The sequence below is a fragment of the Dysidea avara genome, chromosome 4 (genome assembly GCF_963678975.1).
Source record: "Dysidea avara chromosome 4, odDysAvar1.4, whole genome shotgun sequence".
Lineage (NCBI taxonomy): Eukaryota > Metazoa > Porifera > Demospongiae > Dictyoceratida > Dysideidae > Dysidea > Dysidea avara.
In genome coordinates this window covers 7319463-7330625 of record NC_089275.1, presented here as the reverse complement: position 1 = coordinate 7330625, position 11163 = coordinate 7319463, and the positions used below count along the sequence as shown (strand labels likewise).

Sequence of the window (11163 nt, the reverse complement as noted above, 5' to 3'; positions counted from 1 at the left end):
TGGATTTCATTTGGAAAGTAGCCAAAGATACAACAGTCCATGATGCTATCATGAGTTCATGTACATGTCCTCCACAGAAATCACTTCTCTGGACTAAATACTAAATCAGAGGATTAAAGTTTTTAAATGTCAAATCACAAGTTTTTCTTATGTTGTAAAGCAACCAACCATTATACAGAAGCCAATTTAGTACAATAAGAAAGTGATGTAATCATAGCTCATCAACATATTGATGTACACACTCAGAAGCTGGGCAGATGAACACTACAAACTGTAAGGATGGTAAATATGTTATTCACTTCGTGCAATTTTGACTTGTACTGTTACTAGTACTTGTACAATTACTTTTGTAACTACACTTAAATGTGTGATTATCTATACTAGAGTGGAACCTCAATTATCCAAACACCAAATCGATGCTCAATTAAAGTATTCAAGTGTATGCTTTATTAGAGTAGTTGAGCAATACTCTGTATATAAATGTATGGAAGTTCGATTTTACATACTATTCGATTATATGAACATGCTTTTCCCCCAATTAGTTTGGATAATTGAGGTTCGTGTTTAACCAAGGGAAAATGGTAGATGGGCTTGGGAGTTTTTATTCAAACAATTGTACAAGAATGTATTTGACTGCATGATCTGAACCATATTTGATGACTGAAAACCATTGTTATTAAGTCAAAATCTTTTTTATGACAGATATAAATTACACCACTAGCACAGTTTTCAGTTCAAGAAGTTTACAATTCAGTCTGTAGTTAGCACTTTTCCAGCAACAGAGATATTCCTTGTCCCCCACCAATACATGCTGATCCTATAGATCTCTTCATATCCCTTCGACGCATCTCATGAACCAAGTGGGCTGTGATACGTGACCCACTTGCAGCAAGAGGATGACCTGGAAAAAAACAATCACTGAGTGATTTTATAAAACCTACCAAGCAAATGGAAAAATGCAATTTGACAGTATACACAGGAATTTGTTCTTCATGTAAGTATAAGAATACTGGTATAACATGGACACCTTTGGCACCAACAAGTATGTGCCAAGCTGTCTTGATTTCTAGCTCATTGTATAAGGGATACAGAGTTTATTTATTTGCTACTGTGTAGGACTTACAGAAGCAGGTTGTGTCCATGAGAACATGTTGACAGGGGTATGAGGGTAATACAAGTCTTTACAAGACCAAGAAAAATTTTTGCTATATAAATATATTTTAACTGTTCAAGTAAATTATTCTAATTAAAGTGGGTTCATCAAGATAAAATACTGTTTTTGTCACTTAAAACATCTATAGAGAAATGTATGATTTGAGAAGTAAGGTACACATAGAACTATATTTTAATAGAATGCACATCTCTCATCAAATGCTCTATAATTCAACAGTCACCATTGGCACTCGTATCATTACTGACTTTCTGCTGTGGGTTACAAATACAGTGGAACCATTGTACCCACTTTTTTTTTTGCTGTGATGTAGAGGTGGTTTTCCCCTTTTAGAGATAAAATGCAAAGAGCCAGATCTGTTACTAAAATCTTTTGTTCTTATGAGAGGAGGTTTATCCTTTTGTGTTCATATTTTGGAGTTTGTTACGAGAGGTTCCACTCCACTTGCTACACATGTATAACACAATACAGTGGTGTACACACATACCTAAAGCAATGGCACCACCATTGACATTAGTCTTCTCCATGTCTAGTCCCAACTCTTTAGCAACTGACAAAGATTGACCAGCAAAAGCTTCATTGACCTGTACAATCATGTCCATGTTATACTGAATACATATCATTGGACTACTTGCCTCGACTAAATCAATTTGGTCAAGGGACAGTCCTTGTTTCTCCAATAGCTGTTTGATCGCAGGAGCAGGACCAATACCCATAATTGAAGGGTCAACACCCACCACTGTGTAATCAACCAGTCTGGCCAATGGGGTGAGGTTGTGTTTGTTTATTGCCTCCTCATTGGCTAAAACTACAGCACCTGCACCATCACAAATACCCTAAGGAAAAATGTAAGTATAGGTATGTGTGTTATGCAATAAGTTATATAACATTCATTAATAATATTCTTATTTATTATCATAATGTGACATGTATGAGGTACCGTAAGCAGTGAACAAAACTGAGTTTTAGTGATCGCTAGTTTTCCACACAAATCACCTACATACTATATACAGCAGAAGCAGTCTTAAAGGACTCTCCATATAAAATCCATAAAGGACACTTTCCAAAGCCCATAGTACCTCTGAAAAAGGACCTAATAACAGTAAAATTTGTTGAAATCAGCTGGTACCAAATGCTAGCAGAAATTTTGTCCATGAAATTTCATACTGAAAGCATCTGTAGAGTTCCCACCGCGTGCAGCATAGCATAATGCAATCATAATTCAATAATATTTCTAAGGACTGAAAAGTAACCGTAAATTGTAATTACATTCCTTGTAAATAGCTACAGTCCCTTATATGTACATGAACATTTTGCATAAAATGTTAACAGAACAGTTAGATGTATAGTAGTATATATAGCAGAAATGAGCTGCCGTATAGCAGCTTCATACAGCAGGTTCTTGAACACTGCAAGGTTACATGATAGTACTCAAGTCACTCACTGATGCATTCCCAGCAGTCACTACACCATTTTCCTTGAAGACTGGCTTGAGCTGCTGCAGTTTCTCAAACGTTGCTTCACAAGGATGTTCATCAGCAACAAATGGCTCCTTCCCTTTCTTACCCTTCACCTCCATTGGTACCAGTTCCTCTTTAAAGTAGCCATTTTTGTGAGCTAATGGAAAGTAACCAATTCTAATAGGTACAAAATATTTCTAGAATGCAGTACTACTAGTAAGACCTTTTATCGATGTAGTTAAGCAAAATTTGTAAAACATGTAACTGTCTGTGTGATAGCTAAACAAAACGTAATTGCACATATTAAAGCACCACTGGTTCTTATAAACAATTTAAAGGTTGCATATGCTTTCAAAACTGCAGTGTCAATTTTAAATAATTATACAATATGTACTCCTTTAAATTTTTCTATGACAGCTCCATATGCTGAATGGTTTGTTGTTGGTAAGGGAGTGAGGAGTGAACAATGACAGTACTGAAACACAAATGAGTCAATGAATCATCAACACAGCATACAACACTTAATCATGGAATACAATGGTGCTAACCATTTGTCCAGTGTTGTTGGCTGGCTAACGCAAAGCGGTCACAGTCCTCCCGAGTGATACCATACTTGTCAGCAAGTTTTTCAGCAGTCAATGCCATCGGTAGTTTACAGTATGAGTCTGTGAGTGATGACCACAACGTGTCCTCCATCTTGAGTGAAAAAATAATACAATAATGCAGTACTACACTGGAGCCTCATCTTAGAGGACTCTCTGAGATAAAAAATGACAATCCAGGTAATTCTACTCACAATAGTAGGCAATAGCTAAACTGGCTGCTTCACAGTAAAAGTGACCAGTACTCACAATTTTGATTTACTCATTTGTTACAAAACTACTGGAGAGTGTACGTATTAAGGTATAGTTGAATCCTACCAAACTGTAGTACAATCTTAAAGCTTTTTATAAATTTATTTATTTGTGTATTCATAGACTCAATAATACTTATGAGGATTAGAAATGGAAGTCAGTGCATGTGGGATCTGTGTTTCGGTTATTTTTGGTACTTCTTACTACAAAACAGGACAATTCTACTGGATAAATTGTACAGTTGTGGCTACATAGTTAAAATACTCACTGGCAGAAAAGAGTACAATAATTGAGTCAGACCCACATTTTGGCTGACATGGTTAGGAAAATGTTTACAGCCAGTAGAAATGCTTTACCATCATTCAGAATTCCTACAGAACACCCTCAACATGTGTGACCTCTTAAAAGGTACATGTACGTACAAACAGTCTAAATTAGAACTTGAAATCTACACACAATGTGTGTATAACCATTCATAGCATATACAGTAGACCCTTTCCCTTGTTTATCCGAAATTATTTTATTAGAATATTTTGAGTACAAGTGTATGTTCTATTAGAGTATTTCAACAGAGCTCTGTATATAAATGTATGGGATTCAGTTATCCAAACTATTCACTTATCTGAACACTTTTACCGTTGCCTGAGACACATTGGGGTTCAGATAACTGAGGATCTACTGTATACTGTACATGATGTCAAGTCAAGACTTGTGAGGTTTACTGACACGAATGGGAGAAACTGTATAATTGGAAATTATCTCTTAAAGGATGTCTTAATAAACGAATACCAAACTATTTGGTAACATTTTGATTAATGCAAAGTGCTAGAATTCAGCTACATACATGGCCACTTTCTCTCTGAAATATATGCAAAATTAATGGTGGCTGTAATTTTACATGGCTGAACAGTCCATCTTGTAGAAATATAGCTGGTAACCAACACCATTTCCACTGTAAACACTTGTAATTTACTAGTAAACGAATATCCAAATGGTAAATTTGGTATTTAGATAAAATCTTAACAAACAAATATCCAAACGAATCAAATATTTGCTGCAGGCCTAGTTTATACAAATAAAACTTCAGAAAATGAATTTGACAAATTTGCTGAATTGTTTTGTCCTTGCCTCATGTAGTGATTTACTAATACACACACTCAGCATGTACGTAGTGTATAGAGTGCACAATTTAATTACCTTCAGGTCCACTCCCAAGGGGGATCCCCAGCGTGCATTCCTCACAGCATAGGGGGCTTGACTCATACTCTCCGTACCTCCAGTGAGCACTATGTTGGCTTCTCCTAGCTTGATCTCCTACAAATGAAACGGTTGAAAATTACTAACCAGTCAACAACAGCATGCGTCTGTACATATGTACGTATTGGTACATTTATGAACACAGTAAACTATATATTCTTATATATTCAAGCACCCAATATATCAGTCTGTGCTAATGATCAAGTAGTAGGCCCCAAACATACATAGCTAAGACCACCTTGTAATTGAAGCCATATTTTTAATCCCACAGGTGGTCCTATCAATGAGGTTTTGTCAGCACAACCACATGAAATGTGAGGTAGTCCTATTATTGGAAGTCAATATATATATATATATGTACCTTAGATATCTTTGGGGGCCTACTTGATGAGGTCACTACAGTGAGGTAGTCTTATTGTTAAAGTGGTGACCACAATTATTGGGGTTCGGGGATTTTTGTGAAGAGGGGTTTGTACAATATAACCATTGCAATGGAATTCATCGTTATACAGTATGGTAGTACTGTATAATTGTGATCATGAAGATTGGAACTTTCCATGAAAAATATTGACAATACTTTCATGACACCTTTAGTGAAAGTATAGGATGCTCATTTGTCATACAATTATAGCCCCATACTTCTGGTGCCATTTCTTCCTTTGATGTGATGTTATAAAAGTTCACTATTGTTGAATAAAAGTCAAATAAGTTGCAAGGAATTTTAGGGATCTCACAGGGATCCCTAAAAGGGGGATCTCATTACAATAAAAAGTGCTTACACAAGGTAACTTAGCTTGAAGTACAAATTTACTCCCTACTTTAGGGGTAGTTGGAAAAGGCGGATACGGTCAGACACGGACACGGACATTTTCAAAAAGCACTTTTACATTTATATATAACAGTTATTTTTCATACCTAACGCTGTTTTACGGCAGTCTTCATTTCCAGACCCAGGCGTTGATCTTGTCATAGCGCTTATCCATTTATAAGCACATGTGCGAAGGACTAGACCAGCACTCCACAGCATGCCAAAGACCATATAGTGCTGTACACATGCTCTAAAGTCTAATATAGAGTTATATAGTTGTAGAGATTAGCTTGTATGCCCCATGCAACTTAGCAGGCCAAATCCACAATCTTACGCCTTTTAGCATAAGGCGCAGGCGCTTATACCGAGTGTTGCGGGTTTCAAGGACCTGGCCTACGAGATTAGGTTGGGACATGCTAGATTAATCTCTGTGACTCTGAATTAGATTTCTAGAGCATGTATACAACACTACATGGCCTTTAGAGTGCTAGTCTATCCTTCGCACATGCGCCTATATGTGGATAAGCGCTATGACAAGATCAACGCCTGGGTCTGGAAGCGAAGACTGCTGTAAAAACAGTGTTAGGTATGAAAATTAACTGTTATATAAATATGTAAAAGTACTTTTTGAAAATGTCCGTGTCCGTGTCTGACCGTATCCGCCTTTTCCAACTACCCCTACTTTAGCCATACATGTTTATTGTTACAGTACGTATAATTATGAGGATTAACTTTGCACTTCAAGTGATAATCCCCTTGTTTACACACTTTTTATAGCAGTGATGGTAATGAGGTACTGAGCTTGTAAAATTCTTATCTTATATTTGTAAACTTGTGAATTTAAAAAGAGATTAGTTAGCTTGCATGAATACTACAATTCCCCATTGGATGGTTTCTTCAAACTTAATACAGCTACATACATCTGGCTCTACTGTACATCTGTCAGTGCTTGTCAATATTTGATATGTCAGCAAATACCTATATTATCCCAAATAGTGACAAATGACGTAAACTAGCAGTAAACTAGCAGTAAACTTACAGTAACACACTGAAAAGTGCAAAAATTGGAAGTGGGAAATTTTTTGATGATTTGGCAGTTTGATGAGTAAAATTTTGGTCAAATGCCTACTAATTGTAAAATTTTGATAGGAAAATTTTGACAATACTGCAATGCAAATTCATTAAAATTCCCCACCCCTACACTGTACAGTATTATGTATATAGCACCCCACATTACAACTGTATACAAGGAGTTTGTTTATACACACATTCCCAGGTTGTTGTAGTGTCATACTGTTATACATGTATGTTATCCGCACCTCCAGTTGTCCTGTTGGACTGGTATTGTCTACTACACAGCTACAAGTAATTGGAGACTTGGATAGTATACATCGTACTTCATTCCTTTGGCAAACGTGTAGAATTTCAACAAAGTATAATCCTCAATGTCTGTTATCTACATTTTACCGAAGCCAAACTTTTAAAATTCTGTACAGCTAATTAATCAGCTAAGAGGTTTCTCCAATCAAGCCATCCTACTGTGTACACATACCTCATGACAAATTAAATATTTTTATTATGTTGTTTACTGAGTTAGACATTTTATCTGACATTTGTTTGAGTAAGATCACTCTGTGTGTGTAGGATTAGGGTCCTCTTAATAATTTGTGATATTTTCACTACTCTCTGATCTAGTTCAAGTTTAATTTGATAACACACAAAAAGTTGTTGTGATCTGATTCCTGATGATGTGACAACACAGAGAGAATAAAAAAAAGGACTTGCTAACAGTCTGAGCAAAAATGCTGTCATTAATTGAAAGCCATCATGGAAATACAAAAAGCAGAAGAGTGTGAAAATTGGATTTTGGCTATTTTTAAAATTCAGTATTCAGCCTTTTATATGCATTTTCAACACTGGATATAGTGCTAGATATACTCTTTGTTCTGTTTACCTGACCATGGTTGCAAAGCTAGAGGCCACAAGAAACAGCGGACAGCCACTGTTTCATGCCACAATAACAAACTCATCTTTGGCATGTGACTTTTCTGGTTCTGACGAGTGTCTGCTTTTTCTTTTTTACATGGTCCATGCAAGAAAATCATAGCAAGACATTCGTATCGACAATTTCCTTAGAGGAGCATATGTACTTCAGACACCACAACACTATTTGAAGCATTTTACACTATTATAAGAGGGAGTAGATATCTGTAGCTGCATTTAACTGAAATACTAAATATAAAGCAGTCACAGCCACTTGTGTATATCATTCCCATCTGCACTACTGAACCTGAAAAATAAAGTAACAGCACCTCATCAGTGGTATCTCATAGCTGGCTTCTCAGTTTGTTTACAGTACTAAAGTGGCAAATGTGCTATAAGTAGAACATAGAAAGAATGTGTTAGACTATGAAATTTTGACCAAGTTTATTAGTGAGTCTGTTTCTAGCCCATTCTGTGTTTTAATGGTCTCTATGGTGACACACCACAAAATGTTGAATGTTAGACTAAATGCTAAGTTTTTCCCTACAATACCACAAATTTAAACCTCAGAGTCTACTTTCTAACCAACTAAATTGATAATTTATGCTCTTCCTGTAATCCTACATAAGGTAGACTACCCTGTTAACCAGGATGAACAAGTATGGAAATACATGTCATCAGTACTGAGCTTATAAAAAGGCACCAATTAAAATCATTGAAATGAGTTAGGTATTGTAGTTCCTTTTGAGAGATGAAGTTCACAGCATATTATGCCCTTTTAGTGACAGCCTTATTGGACCAAGTTGCCAATGCCAATCACGATCCTACAAAGTATGGAGTAGAACTAGATCATCCTGGAACCTCATGTGCTGATATATATGAGAAGAACCCGGCTAGTCACTACAAGTCTGGATTATATGTAATCAAAACAAACACAATACATGTTGTCCATTGTGATATGAGCTTAGAGTGTGGTAGTCACAAGGGAGGTTGGATGAGGATTGCTAACCTAGACACTAGAAAAGACAACTGTCCACCAGGATGGATCAAAAACAGTGAGTACAATTCTTTATGTACAGGAGGCTCAGCTGCTGACTGCTACTCTGCCCACTTCACAACTGATGGTACAAAGTTCAGCAGAGTGTGTGGGATGATGAAAGGTTACCAAAAGGGAAGCATGGATGCTTTTTACCCATACAGCTATGCTGCATTTGGTCCTCATGCTGATTATAGACCAGCGGTTCCAGTATCAACATCACTTGATGGTGTTTATGTTGAAGGAGTGTCCATCACATATGGTAACCCTCGCAAGCATATATGGACTTACGCTGTAGGATTGAGTGAAGATTATGATTATAGCCAACATAATAACCGATTTAACTGTCCTTGTGCCAAACACCCTGGAACTAGTCTTCCACCATATATTGGCAATGATTATTACTGTGAATCAGGAAATAGTGGGACTTATAATGTTCATACACTTTATTCTGGTGACCCATTGTGGGACGGGAAAAAGTGTCCCAGTGAAAACAACTGCTGCAACCGGCCGGGAATGCCGTGGTTCTTTCAACAGCTACCTGTAAAAGAGAGTGCCTCCAATATTGAAGTGAGGATTTGTAATGATGAAGGTTTCGCTAATGAAGGTGTAGCAATAGAACAGTTGCAGCTTTATATACAGTAACCAGCTAGTGGTTACTGTAACTGCCCATTATACTATTAGGTTGGTACAGTGTATCACGCTTAGAAATGTGAGTGTTATTTGTTTACTGTTGTACAGTGTATTGTTTTCAACATGCCATGTACATATAAATTTACTAATAAAGTGAGATGGATCACTGGACTGGATAATCAGTACTGGTATCAGTTATAACTATATGTGTTTCCAGGGGGGAAGCCAAGGGTGGGCATGGGTGGGAATTTGCCCAACCATCACAGTTTCTTGCCCAACCATCACAGTTTCTTGCCCAACCATCACAGTTTCTTGCCCAACCATCACAAACTTTTGCCCAACTGGACCATCACAAGTAGCTTCACGCGAGGATTCACAGAGCACACAAAATAACCCTACTTTAATACTGTAAAGCGTAAATGTGTACCTTATTTGTTGAACCATGACTTCAAAGAAGGGATCGAGATAGATGGTGTATCACGTGATCCATTACGCAGAAAATCCCTTGGGAAGTCAATATAATTACACTTCATGTAGATGCGCGTGCCATGCTCCTTGGCGCGGTTTAAATTCGAAATTTAAAATGGAGTCGAAGCGTTGTACACTATAGTCGTGGTACTGCATCTCTAAGTCACAGTGAGTGATAATCGTCAGTAGGGTTCAGTGTGGATGGTGCTGGCAGCAAAAGATTTCGTTTCAGTGGACTTGTCAAGTGTATTTTTTTGATAAGGAAAGTACCGTATAGTCTAACTTACTGCTGATGAAAGAAAACGGGAAAACGTACTCTTCTAGATAACAATAATGGTATATGCAAATGGAGCTGGAAATGGAGAAAAGATCAAGTCATTATAAAGTGTCACGTGCACAATTTGTACTGATTAATCAAGTTGTGGTTTACACCAGATTCATGCACAATGTACATTGGCTGCTATAAGTCTGGGACGAAGCATTCTTGGCATGCTGATATTTGTGATAAGACTCATTATAGTTCATAAATTAGCACCCCCGGCCTTCATTTGGGGCCGAGTGGGGTTTACTTGAAAAGGCATTACATATCGCTGTGGTGGTTGGTCTGTAAGCTATACTGCCAGTTGATTGTAGTAAATATGTGATGAGCTGTTTACACTGTTGGTTCTTGTAGGTTCAGCAGTTTGATGTCACGTGATGCTTGGCTACGACGATCGTCGGTGAATGCCTGCCCTACCGTGACAAGTTTAATAGAATAGCATATAGCTAGTAAATGTTTGCATGCATGCAAGCAGCATTTGTTTACACTATAGCATAGGTAGCTGTTGGCCTTGTGCGCATACACTTTTCATATTTTTCTTTGATAATGTCTCACATGAAAGTGAGCGTGTTTTAGTCTCATGTGGCCAGACCCACTCTTCACGTGGCGCTTATCGATTGATAATTATAAGCACCTAGCTGCGAGAGGGTCTTGTATAGTTCGAATAGTAAAGTTGTTCTGACACCCTCAGGGTGATAATGAAACACCTGGTTAACTTTCATCACGCCACGTCACATTGCGGGTTGTTAGTGAATTCCTTTCTCTGTTGACAGTTAAGCCAGCAGTCCGCAATATGACGTGGTGTGATGAAAGTTAACCAGATGTTTCATTACCACCCTGAAAAAGCTCAGGGTGTCAGAACAACTTTACTATTCAAACTATACCAGACCCTCTCGCAGCTAGACGCTTATAATTATCAATCGATAAGTGCCACGCGAAGAGTGGGTCTGGCCACGCGAGACTAAGCGTGTTTCTTGTGTGTGTAAAGTTGATGTTATGCCCAATCATCAAATATTGGCTGGCTACGTACGCCCCTGAGTGTTTCATTTATATTTGAGCTCTTGGCATAGTCTATTCGTACAACCAACTGATAATGATAAAAAAATAAATCGAAGCAGCATTTTATTTCATCTTTACTTTTACAGTCTATGGTCAAGTTGTATACAGGTTAAAA

The 11163-nt window shown here is 37.5% G+C and overlaps 1 protein-coding gene across 1 annotated transcript; it reads right to left on the bottom strand.

Annotated features, from left to right (window-relative positions):
* Nucleotides 1–652: 652 nt before the first annotated feature.
* On the bottom strand, nt 653–7580 carry LOC136253492 (3-ketoacyl-CoA thiolase, mitochondrial-like). Its single transcript, XM_066046167.1, has 8 exons — nt 7505–7580; nt 6870–6991; nt 4683–4799; nt 3180–3327; nt 2616–2788; nt 1807–2007; nt 1659–1755; nt 653–901 (listed from the first exon to the last, which is right to left on the bottom strand). Exons 1-8 carry the CDS (start codon nt 7578–7580, stop codon nt 762–764), a joined length of 1074 nt encoding a protein of 357 aa, XP_065902239.1. The 3' UTR covers nt 653–761.
* Nucleotides 7581–11163: the final 3583 nt, after the last annotated feature.

Coding starts and splice junctions, on each gene's coding strand:
- LOC136253492 (XM_066046167.1), bottom strand. CDS start 7,580: ATGAGTTTGTTATTGTGGCATGAAACAGTGGCTGTCCGCTGTTTCTTG. Junction 2,008..2,615: donor TGACTGCTGGGAATGCATCA/GTGAGTGACTTG, acceptor ATTTTTCCTTAG/GGTATTTGTGATGGTGCAGG. Junction 1,756..1,806: donor ACCAAATTGATTTAGTCGAG/GCAAGTAGTCCA, acceptor ATGATTGTACAG/GTCAATGAAGCTTTTGCTGG.